This window comes from Paramormyrops kingsleyae, chromosome 3 (genome assembly GCF_048594095.1).
Source record: "Paramormyrops kingsleyae isolate MSU_618 chromosome 3, PKINGS_0.4, whole genome shotgun sequence".
In the NCBI taxonomy this organism is placed as follows: Eukaryota; Metazoa; Chordata; class Actinopteri; order Osteoglossiformes; family Mormyridae; genus Paramormyrops; species Paramormyrops kingsleyae.
In genome coordinates, this window is record NC_132799.1 from 6,471,898 (window position 1) to 6,493,300 (window position 21,403).

At 39.2% G+C, this 21,403-nt stretch overlaps 2 protein-coding genes across 3 annotated transcripts in view; one reads left to right on the top strand and one right to left on the bottom strand.

Annotated features, from left to right (window-relative positions):
- Positions 1 to 21,403, top strand: part of macrod2 (mono-ADP ribosylhydrolase 2) — a 429,071-nt gene that overhangs the window by 58,600 nt on the left and 349,068 nt on the right. The gene's annotated exons all lie outside the window — the stretch shown is intronic.
- On the bottom strand, positions 4,167 to 17,151 carry flrt3 (fibronectin leucine rich transmembrane 3). Its single transcript, XM_023796200.2, has 3 exons — positions 16,866 to 17,151; positions 8,694 to 9,459; positions 4,167 to 7,336 (listed from the first exon to the last, which is right to left on the bottom strand). Exon 3 carries the CDS (start codon positions 7,305 to 7,307, stop codon positions 5,373 to 5,375), a length of 1,935 nt encoding a protein of 644 aa, XP_023651968.1. The 5' UTR covers positions 7,308 to 7,336; positions 8,694 to 9,459; positions 16,866 to 17,151; the 3' UTR covers positions 4,167 to 5,372.

The following is a 21,403-nucleotide window of genomic DNA, read 5'->3' on the forward strand; positions in this document are numbered from 1 at the left end:
CTCTCTCTCATATCTCTCATATATAGGTACACGTCACTTTTCTTGTGGTTTTACTTTTTTTTTTTCCCCCCCCTAATGGTGGTGGCTTCCTGCAATGTGGCTGTGGTTGGTGTGGAGTAAAGTCTAAGACAGGGGTGGCCAATCTTATCCGCAAAGGGCCGGTGTGTATGCGGGTTTTCGCTGCAACTCCCTAATTAGATTACTAATTAGAGGACTGATTGGCTGAAGAGTCCTCACACCTGGGTTTGAACAGCTGACCTACAGGTTATTCCAAAAACCTGCATACACACCGGCCCTTTGCGGATAAGATTGGCCACCCCTGGTCTAAGAGGTAGCTTTAATGGGGAAGCAGGTAGAGTGCTACTCGTGTGGCGTTGGTTAGGGGTGGGTGGCACACCGCTGTGATTGTGCGCTACGATATGGATTTGCACTATACCATTAACACAGAGAGAAGTCAAGAGCCCTTTATTCAACAGCCTATTAATAAAAATAAAGCATTTTATTTTCTTCCAAACTTCAGTTGTAATATGAATATTTGTTCTTGTATACTATATGTAACCAGTTTATCTGTTAAATATTCTGTGAAATATACTCTGACACAATGTCCTGATAGCTCATTAACAAATTCAGACAGATTTCAAACAAATTTTGTGTAATTATACACATTAAACAATAATAACCTGGTTGCATATATATATGGTAGCAAATTAAAAAGTAAAACATATTCACTAAATCAGCATATATATGTGCCCCTGCCTTCATTCAAGGTGTGTGGTAAAAGGCACAACTACCCAGCACAACTACTCTAGAACCGCCTGTTTCCCATACCAATGAACATCAAACTCCTTTAACCTCCAAGCAAGACGTACTTTGGCATATGTAGCCCTTTTGTTTGTGCTAATGCGCTATTAGTGTTAATAACAGCAGCGAATCTAACACCCTCAACGAAAAAGTCGTAATATCTATCATAGTGGCTGCTCTGACTTGAAATCGTACAGCTGAAAATTTTTGAATTTTTTTTTTTTTTATAAAATGTTAGATAAATGTATATAGTTTATTGGTCTTTTCATGTTTGTCGAAATTTTTTTAAGAACTGTATAAAGTAAAGTTATTTTTTATACAAATCAACTCAAGTGAAATAAAAAACAATAAATTTTCAGGGTTCCCAACTCATGCATCTGGCATCACACGCTTTCACTCTCAGGCACACACAGAAAATCTTATGGCAAATCTCAATTATTCCATTATAAACTTTAAAATTAGCGACTAAGCAACCCTGTATTTTATTTGAAATGAACTGTAAAATGCTCAGTTTTCGGCTGAAATGGCTTATCATTCACTTTGCATTGTTACTCTGACAATTATGTAATGAATATGAGAAAACATTGCATGTCACTTTTTATATATTTTCAAAGTAAGACCACCCGCACCCACTGTAATAGCAATTAAAGTGTACGTATAAAATATCTTTTTAAAATTCAGCTGCATAAAAGAACAGGACATGCTACTTTTCCAAAAACCTGGAAAAAAGAAATACAATGATATAATACCGTCACCATCCAAAAAGTGAAAAATACCATGATGTTAATTTTAGGTCATATCGACCACCCCTAGTGCTGGTTTGTCACTTTAGGCTTTCTGCTGATGCTTTTGTCATGGTACTGGGGCTGCCTGGTTAGAAAAGGCACTCGAGAACCCTGAGCTTGGTTTGTTTCTGACCTCAGTTCTGCTTAGCATTCATAAGACATAAATGAGATGCTTTGATGTGCAAGATGTCTTGAACAGGATGCAAGAGACCAAAAACAGCCTCATTAGGGTTTCTTTTTCTTTTAAGGAAAAGATAGAACAGTGATGTGCAAATAGTCACCTTACCTGTTTATGTTGTTAGTTTCCATAAGAATTGACATGAAGAAGGACAATTGGGAGTATGAAGAACTTCCATCAAATCCTTAAATTTTGGTTTTATTAGAAATTTGATTTCTAATATTTTTATTACTAGAAATGTAATTTTAATTTCATTGTCATAAAACAGTACTCTGTTTAAATTATTATTTTCCTCTGTCATTCTTAAACAATTATCCCATTATGAACCAGCATCTTTGCTAATAGTTTTCATCCAAATCAGGTAATTGAAGCAACTGAGCTATCCGGGTATGTTAAATGGCACGCTATTATTTTGGTAATTGAAAACATCATGCCTTTAATTAGTTTCTATTATTACCACATATACCAAAAGAAATAGGTCAGGGAAAAATGGAATAACATTTTGTCTCTAAAGCAGGTTATTAAAACGCAGTGTTACCCATCAACATGAATACTGTTAAATTATAGAACTCTTTGCAACGTAAACTGAGGAGAACTGTGTATAGATCTCATGTATGCTTTTGATTAAAAATGGTCTGTAGATAAGCAATTATATTGTGTGTGTGTGTGTGTGTGTGTGTGTGTGTGTGTGTGTGTGTGAGAGATTGTGTGGTGTACTCTGGTTTAACACAGAGTGTAAATGTTTTCCATTTATTTTTTGCCTTTGAAAACTGCCACCCTCTTTTTTTTTTTTTTTTTTTTTTTTTTTTTTAATTGATTTGATAGTTTTATCGTGTGACCCATGCACCATACAGAAGCCATAAGGGCTTTTGATCGCTTTCATGGAGTTGCCTTCAAAGGATTTGGGTCTCAAACTGGCGTTCGGAGTACTTGCCTGTGCTCTTTCAAATTTCTGGAGTTTCAAATATGAACACAGCACTGACAGTACTGAATGTTTTAAGGGATGATGCAACATATTTTTGTTTTACTCCTGAGGAATATGCTAAAAAGACAGCTATATCGGTATGGCAAGATGTCTGGAGGGTACTTAATTTATAAATAGGCGTAAAATATAATTTTGAGTTGCAAAGGTGTATGGGAGCATGTGATGAGATACTGAGAAGGTCCTGAGAAGTTTCAATGTCAGTCCTATATAATTATATAAGATCAGCATCCTGCAGTGAATTGGTTGACTGATGTATTCAAGCTCAATATGCTGATGAATGATGGATGAACACAATCTCCTTTATTTAGGGACTCTGATTACTGATCATCCTGCATTAGTGAACAAATAATAGAATGCTGTTTTTTCTAGTTTTTTTAAATGGAAAAATGCTTGTGTCACTGAGGGTACCTCAGAGTGATACGCTTAAATCCAAAAGTCCATCAATAATGGAAGTATACAAGTAAATGTAGAAGTTAAGAGGCAGGCTGTGGTGTCCTTAATGAAATTGCAGTGATCTCATCCATAGACATGATATGCTTGATGTGAGTGGGGACCCCCATTTTACAGCACAAAAAAACAGTAAACGATTAGAGGCAACGCAGTCTTTTAATCTTTCCTTTGTCTGAGACACAACAGAGCAAGTCAGAGATGCATATAGTGCTGTGGTGGATGTGCATATTTGTTTATTTGTTGTCTTCCCCAAACTCAATTTTATTTTATACTGTATACTAACATTTGTGCTTTGACAGTTCTTTCATGTAAGTTGATTTAGTATTCATCTTTATATTTTTTTGCTTTGAAAATTACATTAAAACCTATATAGTGTATCATGGCTCTTTGGTTTATAGTTCGTAACTGTGGGTGACTGTGTGTGCCCAGAAGTTCTATAATACATAACAAAATGCTGAGTACTGTCTGTTAATATTTGGAGATGACACATCATTCATTTAACATGTAATTAAAGTTCAGACTGTCTTTGCATGCAGCATAAATGAAAATTATCAAGTGTGTTGTTTTTTCCTCCAGTCATGAGGCGTAAGCTAATTTTAGAGTGAGAGTTTGTAGTTTTTTTATTATTATTTTTTTTTACAGCAGGCTGCCATTTTGACAGGCCCAATAGGGCCTGTGCCATATCCTGCATGGTGTCTAGTCATTAGCTGTATCTTCTACTGGTGCCTGGGAGGTATATCAAACTGAATCCTGCGATTCTTCAATGTGCTAATCTAGCTGCCCTGTGAATGCAAATGGTATCTTGTCCAGTCATAACAAAACTTTATTGGCAAGGATTCTCACTTCACAGAGGAAGGGGAATGTGTTTCTCAAACCAGCCGTTCGCAAGATTTGTAATGCTGGGGAAATGGAATTGTCTATGAAGGTTAAATAAGGCGAGGGTAAGAAACACCACAGGGTTTGATTATTTTTTTCCCACTTTTTTATTCTGCAATATGACCAATATTTTATCATATTCAAGTGTGTATGAAAAAGTCACTGGTTTTCTTAAAAAGCTAAATACGATAAGCATTTGATCAAGGCACATACAAGACTGGCCAAAGGGCGTACAATGCACTTTGGTTTCGGTTGTAAAGAACAATAGTCTTAAATTGTGGCAACAAAAAGTGGCTTGAATTGAAAAATAATAGAAAATAATAACAGTAATAATAGAAAAGCTGACACTATTCAAAAGCCAAAATGTTGTTTTTACTGTAACTTTTTTCTGCCCAGATTATTATAATATCTATAGGGCAACGTTCACAATGACATATGGTACACTGCACTATAGGATATTGTATTTTAGTTTCTCCTTGATGAAGTCACCAATACTAACACTGAGCTTCTTCTGTGTCAGCCATACCTCATTAGTAATAACTTGTCCTTTTAATGATCAATGTGCTTAATTTGCTCTGTGCTGTAATCCCAAAGGCTACCCTTTCGCACAAGTACATGGTCTTACACTCGCTACTCACTGGCATTTCTGCTTTGCAAATGAATGTGAAATCGATTTCTGCAAGTCAAATAAAGCAGAAATAAAGCGTAACAATTCTTTGAACTCTCAATTCAAATTCCAAAGAAAAACCCCAAACATTCAGCGTCTGTGCCGTCGTCCTTCTGTCCTAGAGAAGAATTGACAACATCTACTTTTTTGTTGGTGGTTAAATCTACCATGATCTACCTTCTCATGACACTTGTCTTTTCCCCTCATTTTTTGACAGTCTCAATAACAAAGTGAAAAATTACCTGTGCTTATACTACAAGGTTTTAATGTCTCTTTAAATCTTGATTGTTCAACACAGTAATGAAAATCCACTTTCACAGTTGACAAGTCATCATATTTCAGTAGAGCACAAAGTTTTAATTGGTCTGAAACCTAAAACAAGGAAAATACAGTACAAATTACTACAAATTTCTAAAATATAGAATTGCAGTTGATGACAACATACACCGATGACTCAGTGATGGCCTGCAATTTTAAAACTTTTTCTTAATAAAAAGTTCTTAAATATAAATTATATGGCGAATGTACAGAACATTGCTTCTTCAGTCTTTTTTAATCCAGTGTTTTGCAAAAGACCAATCAGTTTTCAAGTCATGTATTTATAATAAAATGTCTGATACGTATTCACTATCATGAATGGGAATGGTCTGAATCTGGAATTCCACTGTCTCTATAGCTTCTGTTGCTGCTGCTGTTTTCATTGTGTGGAGCCTTATATAGACTTATGCCATTAGGTGGGAAAATAGTGTGTATCACAAACTCCTCCTTGGACATATGTCCGTGATTTATTGGTATCATCTGAAAAGAGGTTTCTCTGATCTCCAGGATAGAGTTGTCCTTCTTTGTCCCTGCCTCTGCATAGTCGTCCTTTCTTCGGCGGCCCTTGTTGTATGTGCAGTTCCTGGAGAAGAGTGACCCGTTTCTATGAACGTACCAGCACACGAGTGCCAACATGATGATAGCCAAAAGAGCAACAGCTCCACCAATAATAGCAGCCAGAGGCAGGTTGGAGTTTTTGTAGGGCTCCTTCTCTTGCTCTCTGTTGAGGGTGGTGGTCGGGTTATATGCTTTTAGAGATCCGGTTTCAGTCTCTATACAGACAGGCGTTTCATCTGACAGGTAACTGTTACTGGTTTCCATGGGAACCAAGCATATCCGATAAGAGGAATCCGGCTCAAGGGCTGTCAGCAAATACTCAGTCTTTTCTCCTTGAACGATGGTCTCTGTGATGGACCCATAGGCAGGACTATGTCCCAGCTTCAGCCAGCTGAGACGTAATGCAGTCATTGGCTGTGACACCTTCCAGGAAATATGAACAGTCTCTGCACTGCTGGACTTAACATTTATGGTGATGAGTTTCCTGCCTGATGGCGTAGTGCTCCGATAATGCTTGCTGAGATCGGGCCCCTTAACTATTGGCCTTTTGGTAATGAAAGGAGGCCATTGACCTCTTGATGGGGGCAGTGTGTTTGAAACTGTGCTTGTATCAAATGTGGGGGGGACATCAGTGCCTGTGCAGTCAAACAGCTCTGTGGATAAGTCCTTAAGAGCCATTCCTTTGACTTTATCAGGGCCCTGACACATCAAACCTCGTACACTGACCTTTGAGGGTAGCGACCGCAACCAATCCCGTACCCATTTCATATGACAGCCACAGTACCAGGGGTTGTTTCGCAGCAGCAGTTGGGTGAGATTGTCCAAATCTTCAAAGACACCCATCGGCAAGCTACTTAGGTTGTTTCCAGACAGGTCAAGGCGGTACAGCTGCCGTAGAAAGGCAAAGGCCCCCACAGGCACACGGTTAATGTGGTTATCCTGTAGTTGTAGCTTCTCTAAGCTGTTGCCTGGCAGGTTGGCAGGTGGGGCAGTGAGGGAGTTGCGTACCAGTGACAGTTCAGTCAGATTGACAAGATTCACAAAAGCCATTTGGCCTATGCCATTGTTGTTTAGTAAGTTCCCATCAAGAATTAGTCGCTTCAGGTTTATAAGGTCCTGCAGCGATTGCTCTGAGATGGAGGAAATTCGATTGTCATCAAACCTCAACTCCTCAATGGTCATAGGCAATCCAGACGGTATAGTGCTTAGGTGATTGCGAGACAAGAACAACAATCGAAGATGGTTGCTATCACGAAAGGCTCCCTCCTCAATGCTGACAGCTGATACGGAGTTGTCATCCAGGTGCAGCTCCTCAATGTTGGGAATCTGTGCTAGTGAGGCATGGGTTATAGTCCTAACATTGTTTTCTTGCAGGTGCAGTTCTTTAACACTTACAGGCAGGTTGGTAGGGAATTCATCCAAGTTATTACAGTAAAGGTAGATCTTTTCCACACGGATGAGGTTCCGCAACTCTGCAGGAATTCCAGAACTGTGAATGCGGTTGTTTTGCAGATAGAGGACAGTGGCATCTCGTGGGATGCCTGTTGGGATGGAGTTTAGGTTCCGATCATTACAGTAGATAAAGGTCCCATCACAGCGACACGAAGAAGGACAAGAAGCAGTAATGGAGCTCAAACCAAGGAGTAGCCATGTTCTGGTGAAGAAGCGGAGGAAGGTCTTGTACATCATCCTGAATAGGAGGATTCTCTCAGAAATCTCTGTAGAGAAAGGGTTGGAAGAACCATCAGAACAGGTTATGAAAGCTAGTATTCCATAAAAATGAACATGGTATTTGGTATTTACATAATATAAGACTTTTGGTTGTGCTGATTGTTAGGCTATATTTCTAATTTTTATCTCGTGTGTGTGCGTGCGTGCGTTCGTGCGTGTGTGCGTGTGAAATATATGCCGATGACTGCCTAATATTTTTTCATATGAATTGGTTTTATAATGTTCAGTAAATGCATGAAATTTTAAATGGGCAACAATTTAACAGAAACTGTTTTGATTGTTGATGGAAAAAAATTAACCCTGAGAGTCTCAGAACAAAGAAATGTGTCATAACTGTGATGTTGTTGTTATCCTTTCCAAAGATTATAGTATCAAAACATTCCTACAAAATGTATGATAAAAAGTACCTTAAGTGACTATAGGGTTCTATTCAGCCTTGTAAATAGATAAGACACATTCTTAAACTTTGGAGTTCCTCTGAATTGAGGCCCTGTTTTAGTACTCAATTTGTGTAACATAATAGCCAGCTTTGGTTGTTTTACAGATTTCTCAGTGAGCTTGCTTGTATGGAGGTTGCCTTTCAGTGTAGCTTTTAACAGCAGACTTTGGGGTGAACAAAGTCAAGCCTTGTTGATTAAATGTTGTACAACCAGTCTTGTCTTTTGCCCTTGTGAAATGATTTCTTTTCTCCTGGATTCACATGTCTACTTTTGATGTTTGAGATTAATCCCTTAGCGCTCGATTTGTACTTCCTTTCTTAAGGAAGAGGAGGGAAAAAAGCTACTATTGCTCCAAAAATAAAGATCAGAGGAGTAGCATTTAAAAAGAACCTCTGCATTTTTAACTAAATGGGTAGGGGTACTGGCAGTAATTTATGCTATCAACACCATATACGTTTAGTGATGACAGAAACCCCCACAGACACCAAACTAAAACCCAGGTAGTCACCACACAAAAACGGAGCTGTTTTAAAGTATGACCTGGAGCTCTTGGTTAGTGTAAGTTAAGTAGCTTTCTGAAGTAGGCTTAGTATGTTTATGAAAACCTAACTAAAGCTATGTATTTCAAAATGGCAGCTAAACTAGTAATATGCAGTAAGTTGTTTTTTTTTTTTCTCCCCTCGTTAAAAACACGTTTACTAAAGCTAAATACTTAATTTTTCCCATTTTTGGAATTTGATAAATGCTATGTGTGTATGACTGACCTAGTGTGAAACTAAAATATTACAAAAGGTATAATTTTGATTATGTATTGAGGTTGTAGCCCTTCTTTCACCACGTCTTATAGCAAATTGCATTTGTTCACTGAAGCAGAAAATAACAAATTTATAAGAATTTGTGATACCTGATGTGGAAGAACAGGTGGATCCTCTACCAGCCTCAGGTATCCAATAAGATACCAATGAGGTCTCTGAGATTTTTTCTCCTTTTCCAGAAAGAGGTTATCAGAATGATCTGGAAGCTGCTGGGCTACGTCCTGGCTGGGCAGCGTTTGTCTAACCAATCCTTGCTTGTGCTGCCTTCCTCCTGGCTTGTCCCCAGGTCTCCAGTGTTCATGCCTTCAAAGGTTTCACCATGGCAAAAATGCATGCAAAAAATCCAGCTCTGTGATTTTAGCCACCCATACAAAAATACCACTTGAGTACCAGAAGAACCCTAGCAGTGTAGAATCCGTTTTGTTTTGTGGGACTCGCAGGTCTGACCCAAACTGGACCCTTTTGTATCTCTAAGAGGCTTGGCGTTGGGAAGAGAATGGAGACAGCAGTTTTAGCCTCCTCCCAAGGAGACACTTCATGCTGCTGAGTCTTAAGCAGTGTGTCTGGCTTCTGCCGGATTTCCAGAATCTACCACAGGATCTATATGGTCCTCTTTGGATGGGTTGCACTTTAGGGAACCAGTAGACACTGTACCGTTCCCCTTTTTGCCTCCAGTCACAGTTATCCTGTTAGTGTTCCCAAGAACCATTTATCCAGCATGGAGCACGGGGAATGAAGGGGACTTCTTCTGGCAGTGCCTTTGACAGCTAGCTTCTGAAGTCCTCAGGTCTGACATTAGTGTCCACCAATATGTTGAGCTGGAAAATTCCACCACGCTGTCTGTGTCCCCAAATTCTAGAAAGAAAAGAAAATATTGGCAAAATGAGTCATATGGCAATATTAAGATATAACTGAAATTGAGTGCATTACATAGCGCACTATACGAAAGGCAATGAATATACATCATTAATATGTAAATACTGCAACTGCTAAGTTAAGATAACCATAGATTGTAAAGATTCAGGGACACTGTTTTCTCATGCATGATGTACTTCACGGACTGGTACCATTGTGGTGTTTTTTTTCTTTCTTGGCAGACCCAAAATATATAAATAAAATTCCCAAACTCAAATTGCTGACATGTTTCTGAACATGAGGTTTGAGTCTGCTGAGTGTGTTTAATGTCTCCATGCTGTTATTCTGACTGTTTGCTTTGGCCAAAGGCTCTAAAAGAGAATGGAGGTCAACTAAGAGAGGCTGATATGCTTGCCTGTTTTAGATTTAAATTTTAACTTTAAATCCAAATCGGATTGGATGGGAGAGAGGCAGCATGGTGAATGTGGGTGGAAAATGAAAATGTGTTGTGGGTCTGCCTGAGTAGTATGCTGGGATGGGCCCAGGAAGAGTTACATGGAATTGTCCAGAGTGCTTTCTGCTGCACCTTTCGCTGTCCAGTAATTGCCAAGCGTCTTGGAGAAAGAAAAAAACAAGAATCTGGACCTTTCCACTGCTTTTTTTTTTGTATAATAAAAGAAACCAGCTTGCCCCATGGAAAACAGTGTAGGTTCTAATTCAGGCAATGTACACCCCATAAACAGCCGCCATTTCACTATGTGTTTTGGTGAAATTCAGCCATTCTGTCAGGGGTTTTATCAGTATTTCGCAAAGACATTTAAAAATGGCACTGCGTTACTTAATGCAGGGATAAAAGGACCTGTGCTTGTTTTGGCCAGTAATGCTCCAGCAGCATCTATTTAAAATCTAAAGAAAAAAAATTAGATTGCAAAGTCTGGGCAAGACAGAAGTGCATACAAAATTGATGTTGAAATTTTAGATTTTAATATTAGTATATGGGAGTTTTTTTCTTTTTTGCTCCAAAGGCTTACTGTGGCTCTATGTACCAAAGGATCTATTTTCTTTTGCCCAAATTACCCAAATACAAAGGGCCCTGTCTGACTCCCTTTGATAGTGGACACTGTTTGTGGGACCTGGATTAGTCAGACTGTTGTGCATTTTTATAAAAACCTTTTTTTTCCGTTCTTCAACCGTGCAGTCATCATTGTGCGCATTGTCCTGCCTCCTCTCTTTTTTTTTCCCCAATGGTGATGGCAGCAAAGAATTTCTTTGCATGCAAAGAAAGATATGCATATCAAAAGCTACAGTGATCTGGGCCCAGACACATTGGCCGTGGGTGGGTTTCTCCTGTCTTGCTCAGTTGTCTGTTGAGCTTGCATTCGGTGATTTTGGAAAGGTTTGGATTGGGGTGCAAATAAAATGGGGAGGGGTGGAAGAGAAAGTTCTGAAAGAATCCAAAATCCTATTGGGGCATCTCCCTGCTAGTCCTTTCTCCAGGCAAGGTCCTCTCAATGTTGCTGATGAACAGACAGGAGAAGGCCAAGGGTGCCTTCATGCTCTCATGAATTATAAACCTGGCAATGGCTGAAAATGTACATGGGGATCTATACCAGGCTCATATCACATTTTTATGAATTCTGCTACTGCCACCTTGGCCACCTTCAGGTTTTACTCTCACTTTTGTGGATTATAAAATGCAAGCTGTGTCCGACTTTTATGCAGGACAAATACTAAATATTTTTCAATATTCTTTACCCAGTAAAATTACTCCTGAAATGTGGTTACGTTGCCCAGTGTGAAAATTCCACTGTACTCTGACTGATTAAAATTACTTGGTGGAACATGTATGGTAGCAGAGGACCATGCAGCCGATGAAGCGGCTATAGCTATTGACAGCGGTAAGATTAAGAAATTGGGAGATCTGTAACTTGATTACAGTACCTAGTATATGGTCTAAGAATACACCGTGCAAAAAAAGTCTTCTGCTGTATCTGAATACCAGTCCATGCCTAATAATGTATTTGTAGATTAGAGTCCAAGCAGAAACAACAGGTGTGACCTGTACTGATTTGAGGAATTAGGAGAACAATGAAAGTGACTTCTGCCGTCATCTCTCAAGATCACAGGCACGTCACATAATAAAAGTATGATGATGTGTGGAGATCAGCTGAGGGTAAAAAAAAATTGTTCATGAGGGGCCTTTCAGCTCAATAAATACATAGACAAATATTTGAGGTATTTAACAGACTTTATGATTCTACATTTAAAATGTTCATTACATTTCAGTTCAAAAATCATCAAAACTACATTTCAGCGAAAAATCTGAAATCGAACGGGGAGTGGCTGCTTTGTTATTCAGTGCAGTAAAGCAACATGAGACAAATGAGCAGCGGCAATCAAAAAATCCGATGGGAATTCGGGAGAGTCGTTTTTCTACACATAATTCATTTTGAATAATTTATTTTCTAGACTGCCAGCTTCTCATTCTGTGTTGATCCCAGCATTAATGCGTGCCTATGCATCATCATAGACTGGAGTGTTGTTGAATGAATCTTTTAATTGAAAGCTGTAGACTAGCAGTATAGCTGAACCTGGAGAAACTGGGGGGGGGAGACCTGGCTAATTAATCTGTTGTGACGCTTGACTTCCCCTTGCCATGGCAACAGGGAAACGCAGCAAGATGTTAAAATGCTTTTCAAAAATGCAATTAAAATTTCCACATTGACTTCTGTCCTTCCTGATGGACAAGCCGGGCCAACAGTAACTAATGCTTCAAACTACCCCATCTATCCCCTCAGCCCAGTTTGCCCACTGCCTTTTTTTCTCTGAAGTAGAACTGGATTCCTTCAGGATTCCATTCTGCATTCTGAACCTATTCAAAAATGCTTCAGGGTAGGGATGTCAGAAGCTGGCTTTTAAGGTGATGTGCCCTTAACACTCATCACCTGAACAGTGCAGGATGAACTGGGCTGTTTTTCAAGTGCTGCAAGCCCAAAATGCCTTCTGTTAAAGTCTGTCATGCGCGTATCACTCTTTAAGCACTTTGCATTACGAATATACTGTTTTCATTCTGAAAAGTGAGAGGAAAAAAAATAGCCTTACTTATTCTTATAAAGCTACTCTACACCTTCCCTCAATATGGGGGAGGTATGTGCTGGTTTTCGGGGGGCTGAGCCGGACGCCTTTCTAACAGGCCTCAGTGAACGGGTAGCTTTTCTTTCTGCGCTCATCAGATTTCACCCCCAAGTGCCCCAGGCCTATTGTTCTCCCGTGGGCAAAAAGAGGGCCTTGCAATCTGCTACAAGAGAACTTGGGGAGAATGAAGAGTGCATGTGTGTGTCTGTTGTTTTTAATATAGCTAATAAACTTTTTTTTTTTTGTATCTGTTCTTCACTGGCAAAACTGTGTTTCCCCCCCTGACCTTTCTGGGGTAACAGCTGCTGGAATTATTTTACTGTTTGCATTAGAAACTTATAGCCGTGCCAGCTTCTGCTCCATTTATAGCAAGCAGTAAAGCTAAATTGAGCATCCCTATTTAAAAATATACACACACGCCCATCAAGGGTCTGTTAGAACTTTTGCAGGACTGTTACAAAGAGGCACTATGGTAGGTGTGTGAGCTGTATGCTTTGTATGTACCAATGTATATTGGATTCCTCAGAAATGTGGAGAGAATTTCAAATGGAAATATTTCATTTTTAATATTTATTTATTTTTTAACATTTAACAATGTAAAAGGAACCCTGAAGCACTCTGTATCGATTAAACCAGCTTCGCAGTAGAAAGATGTTTTTTTTTTTTTTTTTTTAATTACATGAAATAACTTCTTTTTTTACACACACATACACAAATACAGACACACAAAAGAAAACTATATCTGGGTTTAAAGCATTGTGAAGTTACCTAGTTCTCCAATTCGTATGAATTTGTAAAGCAAAGTTATAAAGTAGCTTCTAAAATGACAACGTGGAAAAAATATTAAATATTTTCTGCATTTAATCACCACAGCAAGCTGTATTTAAACTACTTTGCTGAATAATTGTGCAGCGGTACTAAAGTAAGAATTTTCTTAAGGGGGTGCCATAGTATAAAGCTTGGCAAATCCAGATAGGAAAAGGATTTTGAACAATGGGAGTGCAAACTACTGTTTTTGTCACTGATACCAACTCTTAATCTTTTTAAAGCTTTTACTCAGCTGTGAATTTGCTAGTTGGGTTCTTTACTTGGTTAGAGTTAGTTTGACTTTCTCTATCAGTTCTCACTCTCCTCTAGCAACCAACAATCCTTCCTGCCTTTCATTAGCCTGTGGCTGAAATATGAACGTAACAGATTTATCTTATGAATAATAGATTCATATAGATTTATGGGCAACTTCAGTTGACGCCTTTTATTTCTAGGTCTTGCAGGGAGCAAACCACTACTGTAGTGGCCCTAGAAAAAGGATCTGCTCTTAAGAATTAGATGAGATATTTAATTAAATAGTTTCTTTTATTGTGCCTCATTCCCAGGTCTTCACTTGTAAATGTTTGAAAGCAAATGATGTTAAAGGGATTGATTTGTCCATTTATCCAAAATAAATAAATGAAGTGTGTTTTTGTTAGATTTTTCTTGCGCACTGAAAACGGCGTAACTCCCTGCTTGCTCTATCTGTGGTGTGTGGTGAATGACCTCTCCTGATGGTTTTCTTTCCTGAATGTAGGCAGCATGCTGTTAGGGAATTGTTCTGGTAACTCAGTCTTTCCCCACTTGGAGGTGGTAGGGATTGTAGGAAATTCCGTCTATCCTGAAAACCCAAGGCCGATCAGCCGCCGGATGCTAGAAGGCATCACGTTAGACCTTAATTAGCCACTGACTATCTTAGTTTGCTTCCCAGTGAGTACACATAGGCTGTATGAAGAGCAGTGAAGGGGTGGAATATCACACAAAAAAGATCTTGATGCTCTTCTCATTCTGTAATTTTTTTTTTATTATTATTGTATTTTTGTTAAACTTAAATCTGTTTTTGTCTTTTTGTAGCATACTTGAGACCTGATTTTCCCAAATAAATCAAATAACTGTTTCAGGACTTGACAAGTATAATTTTCTTTCATTTTCTCTTTTTGAAAAACAAGAACCACTAAACATGATAGAGGAATTAAACATGACTATTTTTATCTGCCATAGAAAGAGTGACAAAGCCCTCTCTAGAGGCCATAAACGAGTCATCCTTTTAATGTTTAACCACTGAATAAAATTGACCAGTGAGATCGTATGCCTTGGGCATCTGACACTAAACACAATGAGGATTCCTGTTATGCGCTGCATAGATGCCACATTAAATGGTCATTGTGTTCCTCCAGTAAATAAGTAAGTCCTCCAGCAAGGAACCGTTATTTTATAATTATAATCTCCATGTATTCAAATTACGTAATTCATACTAATTAACAAAATAATAAAATATTTGAGGCATTGCAATTATTTTTGTTTTGTTAATGGTAGTCCTGTTAGGAGTCTATACAGATGGTTCTTATTGCACTTGCTAATTATCAATGATTGGGCTAATTTGACTATTTTTCCCCCCACGTACAACTCAAAATGCAGTCTGATCTTGCCCCATTTATTATATAAACAATTTTTCCCTAGTTCAATACACTAATGTCTTGAGTAAGATCAGCAAAGGGGGGACAAGTTGTGATTTTCTGTCAATATAGTGAGATTTAAAAAAAATTCTTTTGAGCATTATTATTATTAGAAATCCTAAAATCCAATTAGTGCAAGGGTCCTGTGCCAGAGTGCGTGTCTGCTTGATGAGTACGGCGTGGTGCTTATAAGCTTAGAGGTATAACAGGCAGATCCATTTTATATACGAGTATAAACTGATCTAATCTCCTCTATCAGATAGCGGGGGGTGTTTTTATTTAAGCCTGTGTTTTCGCTGCTGGTTTCTTACTGAAATAGCAAGATTTGTACCATTGGGCTACAGCATAGACAGACGCTGTGAACCTTTGAGAACCATGTTTAAATTGAAAGAAGCTTTTTGTTGGAGTTCATTTGTGTGACAGGTCTTAAACAGAATGTATGCTTTGAGAGCTGCTAATGACAATGTTTCATTACATTACCCCTGCTAGTCATTATTGATGAGCCTTAATGTTACAGTGATTATCCTCGTCTGAACTAGTTTCTGAATTGCCTGGCCGCCGTAAGTAAGAACAGCATCTATGAGTCGTGTGTCTCTCGTTAACGTGCACTGCTGCGTGCCCGCACTGAAAATGCAGCTCCTTGTGCTCTGTGAGCTCTGAGCAGTTGAAAGAAAGAATGCCGACTTATGTGTTTTGTTGTTTTGTGGGTTTTTAGGAATAAAAGAGGGTAATGTTTTGTTCTCTTTTCATGGCTGAGGGTCACTCGATGTGCATGTTGCTTATAGTGCAGACTTTTTCAAATAGCAGATGCAACCTTCCTGATCATCCTCATTTCACTCGCATGCAGTGTCCATCCCTGACCTCGACATCTGGAGTTCAGAACTAATTTATACATCTTAGTACAAATATATCCTGAGATACTGGATTTGTACTCATTCAGCCTGCACTACCTATGCCCCATTAAAATGGAGGGAAGAAAACAAACATTAAGCACTTCAGCTTTGTAGATTCATGTTGCCTGCTGTTTGAGTACTGAACACGAGTTTGAAAAGCTGCCTGAAAGCTGACCTTGTGAGGCAGGGTAGTGGCAGTTGTTGCCATGAACATGAGCACAGCAATGGTGCTGGATAAACGGAGAGCGAAGTGGAGACAGCAGGGACTTTACAAGTCCCTGTAAAATGCGGAGCGGGCACCTTGCTCGCTAATGTGTCTGTGCTCTGGAGCAGCTGGGTGCAGAGAGGCCATTGATTTTGATCTTTCCCTCAGAGAGGGAGAGGGAGGCCTAGGCATGTTGAACAATTGGACTGTTAGCACCCCAGTTTCCAAGAATGAGTGACCACTGCTACTCTCCTGTGAAATTTCTCACAACCCACAGATATGTCTGTCTCACTAGAGCTACTCCTCCTCCATCAGCAAGCCTTCAGTTACAAACAAAAAAGTTATTTGGAATAATTATTTTGGTTTTGTTATTATTCCCTTTCAGTTTTACTGTGAGTGATCTGAAAGAATGCATCTGGGTTTCTATCTCAGGATCTATTATTGATACAATACCGGTGCAAAAACCTCTTGTCTTAAGGAAAAAAAAAATGTGTATCAGTAGTGTGAATAGAAAGAAAAGATGCTTTCAATTTCAAAATGAATCTGCTCATATGTGTATTTTTTATTCCTCTATTGTGGAAATAACAGAAAAAATAGATATATCAAGCAGTGAGGGAAAAGGAGAAAGGCAATCAGAAAAATTAAGCAGCTTTAAAAGATATAAAGAAAACCAAAACAAAACACACTTACCTGCTAATCAAGAACCAAAAAATGAGAGAAAAATAATCCTTCTTACTAATTAGGCAGCCAAGAAATAAATCCAATGCAAGGAATTTGCAGTCTTCAAACTCCAGGAGGAACAGATCTCAAACCAGAAACCTCAGGTTGGGAGAGCAAATATGGTATTCTGTAGCAGTAGTAATATCTGTAATAATGTTTGTGTCTGCGTGAATGTATGTGTCTGCGTGTGTGTCCTCACACTCTTCTAGCTCTGAAACAGAAGCGGAGACCAGAGCAGATTGCAGCCTGGTACAAATGTGAAGTTGAGTCTGCCTCTAGCTCTCCCTCAGTACAGCGCTGATGTCATTTGTGGGTGGGGCTTGTGCAGCTCTCCCGCCCCTCTTCCTTGCTGCTTTCCTCTCAGAATCTCTCTCCCACTCTCTCTCTCCCTTTCTTACTTGTTCTCTCAGTAATATTGAGTGAGAAAGGCAATGTGAATTCTGGACACTAGAGGGAGTGAAAGCAAGAAAGATGATTGCGACAAGCTTTAGCGGTGTGCTTACTGCACAGGCTCCTGTCTTGTTAAGCACAAGGAGAGAGAGCGATCTGATTTTTCCCTTTCTCACCCAAGGGCTTCTCATTCAGTCACAACCATACTGCTGTATTGCCCTGTTGCATGTTTCTGTACAAGAATTTGAATTTAATTTGGATTATGTTTTTGTAACTAGGAAAGTTACCCTAGAAAACTAAAATTTGACCCATGCATTTACTGTCCCTACCCCACATAGAGTAGGCACTACTCCAAAGGACCCCGTCCACTCTTTACTATTCATGTGTTGACATCAGGTAAAATCCATTCCACTGCCTCTTCCCAAGGCATACCTCAGTAATCGGTTCTTAATTGCGTCAAGGTTTTAATCTCCTATTTACACACACACGCGCACACACACACACACACACACACGCGCACACTCACTCACTCACTCACTCACTCACTCACACACTCACTCACTCACTCACTCACACACTCTCTCTCTCTCTCTCCCTCCCTCCAGACTGAGAGTCTCATAGTTGAAGATAAGGATAGTGTTGACCTCGACTGTTCCTTGAATACTCATTGTCTTGTATGATGGGGGGAAATGAGGCCTTTCTGCTTGTGTGGCTGCTCAAAAATAGGCTACTTATATGGAGCCTTTGTGACCTTTGATTGTGGATACAGACTTAAAGCAATGATTAGCATGGGCTATGTGGGCATACTTTGCCTTCAGTGATTTGTAATTCTGTGAGGTGTTTTTACAACTGTGAACTATATAGCTAAAGGTATTTGGAATTTTGTGCCAAGCATAGATTCATTATCCTCCATATTTCTTTTTTCCTAACTTTTAACACATGGTTATTGTGTAATAAGTGGGCCTTACTGTTACTTAGTGCTCTTGACATTTTGATTAAAGTGAGGGATTCTGCACACTATGAGTGTTATCTTAAGAAAAATGCTTCAGACCTACTTTTAATCTGAAAAGTCTAAAGCTTCCAGACAACAGAATTTTTTTTTCTTACTGCAGTGAAGAAGGAGGTGTCCCTGTAATGCTCCCTGACATCACCCAAACCCACTTTTCCCAAAGGGGTGCTTTTGGGCCCCTGTCTCTGACCCCGTGGCAGCTTCCTCTCCTGACCCTAACCTGTTTGACTGTCTGTCATCGTGCCACGATTCCCCCCTTACAAAGGGGCTCTTGGAGGGGGTCCGGTTTCTGTTATCTCACGAATAGAGAGGTCTGCTAGGCAGATCATCTGTTGTTTGTGGCTGGTACTTGTCTTTCCCAAGGATGCAATTTATATTATCTCACCTATCTCAGTGTGTTTTCACAACAGACATGCCTTTGAAGGCTTTTGATTCCCCTCCAACACTAAAGTGTAAGAGGAGGGAGAGCGTAGCTAAGTTTATTAAGCCACTTGATTTGGTTAAGTGGTAACCAAGTATTTTTTTACTCCCTTGTTTTGTGCAGGTTTTTTGCATTCTGTGAGGTTGTCAGAATGGTGCCCTCAACCAGTGTATTACCAGTAATGCCTTTGAATTTTGTTTCCTTATGTGATACAAAGTAACAAAGTTATTGACGTAGTGTTAAAAAAAATTCTCATAATGTTGGTATTTGTTTACTTTTTGTGGTGTTCATTTTGATTGTTTTTGACTCTTGTATCTGTACTTTGTAAATAATAATATGTCCTTCAACTGCAGTTCGCTGTTGACCTCCCAGATTTAAAGTATTTCAATAAGCCCAACCCCTGAAGCATGGTTCGCAGCAGCCATTAGAATATTTCAGGTATAATGAACAGGAGATCCTCTCTCAGCCTTTTAATTCCTGTACTAGTTCTGCAAGTGTGTACGCCTGTTTGTGTATGTGTTGAGCCAAGGGAGTTGAGTGTGATGGAAGGCAATTTTTTGTGTATTTTAGAATTTTTGTGTGTGTTATTTGTCACTCATTTAGCTGTCCTAATGTATTTGTCTGGAATACACTATATCTCTTACAGTCTTATATCATTGGTTGAAGCTGAAGCGCCTGTGTTCTCTTTCAAGTGGTTTTTTGTTCTTATTTTGTTTTTCTTCAGTTACCTTCTGTTTAATTTCCATATCCATTCAGTTTTGTGGTAAAATGGAGGTGGAGCCTGTGCTACCTGCTGTTCTGTCTTGTCAAAGTTGGTCTGTGTGTGTCGTCCCTGGGTGAGGACCAGCTGTGTCTGGGTGCTAGTGAATATGTTGGCCAATATGGTAAGGCAGAGTAGTTTTTTTTTTTTCCATTTAAAGCTGCTTGTTGTAGCATCATGCAAATCAGAGGGGCATTGGGTTGGGGGTTTGTAACAAACTGGTGACGGAGTGTTATTCCCCCCCCCTTCCTTCTCGCTCCCCTCTTCCAGGCTCTGTATGTCAGTGGGCCACCCTTTGTAATGCAGATGACAGCTGTTGAGCATTAACCCCTTCTGGTGGGATGGGGTTTTGAGTACACAGCACAGGAGGCTCCAGGGACCCATACAAAGTGTATTTAAAAAAGCCAATAGCAGTGGCTACAAAGGGTCCAGTGAGGGCACGATGAGAGGTGCTGGTCAGCAGTCATTTGTGTTGCTGTTTGGTGAAGACAACGGCAACTCGCACACACAATAAAAGCCTCCTTGGCTGTTTTTCTCCCTTCCTATTGTTTTGCCTGCTTGTTTTTCTGAATCCTTTCTTGTGCTGCTCATTAGTGTTTGAATGTGGGGATGTTGGGGTGGAACTGCTGTGTCAACTGTGAGGACCCCCCATAAGAACCCCCAGGGATTAATGACCAGGGAACAATGTCTGCTCATCAGATTAAATGCTAAGACTGCCCACTGGCCATATCATGGCAAGATATGGAATAAAGGAATGAGATCAACATACAAAGCCTTGGATATTCAATAGAAATGGCATAATATTTCTTTTTACTGATCCAGTCCTGATACTAAAATTTTGAGTGTCTGCTGATACCGATACAGATCAAATTTTTTTCCCCCTTTATCAACTACTAAGCATTAAATGAGACATTTTGTATAAATAAATTTCAGTTAACATTACAAACTCTCTGCAGTTAGTGCTGTAGGGGCATTGTTTGAATTTGCTAAGAACTGGAAAATATAATGGTCATGTTGCTCAAACAAAACCTACGGCAGCATGCTACAGGAAAAAAACAGGAAGTCTGCTTCTTAGTTTTGTTCAGTAGCTTCAGTAAGCTTTCACATAAATGAACAAATATTACTTAAAGTGCAATCTTTTGCCAAATTAAATATATATAAAAAATCAACCGTAAAAAAAATCACTGTATACCCCAACTATTTCTAGTCAAAAAGTATACATATGTCTCCAGTACAAAATATACAATGGAGCATAGAAAACTTTTAAGTAGTAATTAACCAAACTTTAGAAAGAATACAAATCTGAATACATCTAGTTTGTATACATTTTTACTGTGTTTGAAGACAAGAAAAATCAGCACTAGCTGTACATACGTTCCAATCTGCAGTTTTGCTTTTTTCTTCTCTCAGCATTCTCATGCTGCCAAAGGGTTAGGAGTGGAAGATCCACATGAATGTGAAAATTCATGAATAATACTTGGTCACCCCTAACCTCAACCCATAACATTCTGCTAGTTTGAACGATAGCATTAGTCTGTTCATTACCAATTTCTGAACAAACAAGGGCATAACTTTTGGTTGAGCATTTCGGGGTTGAAGTCTCCGCCGATTTAAGGGGGTCCAGTATTGGACGATTTTGCTTATTGGAGTGGTTATAAGCCCCATCCCCCATAATTTCCATCCATGACTGTACACTTTGCATGTCAAATTGCATTGTCATTTCCTCTTGAGACCTTTTCATATAATATACAAACCATCTAAATTATGCCCCTGTAAGTACTTGGTAAGTTACTATGTTTTGGACTCATTATTAAATGTGTAAAAATAATGCCAAAGTGTGAAACTTTAATTGAGGTACAGCCTCACTGGTAACCCATGCAATGCAATTACAGGTCCAGTATGAGGAATTTCCTGTGATCAGTTGCAGA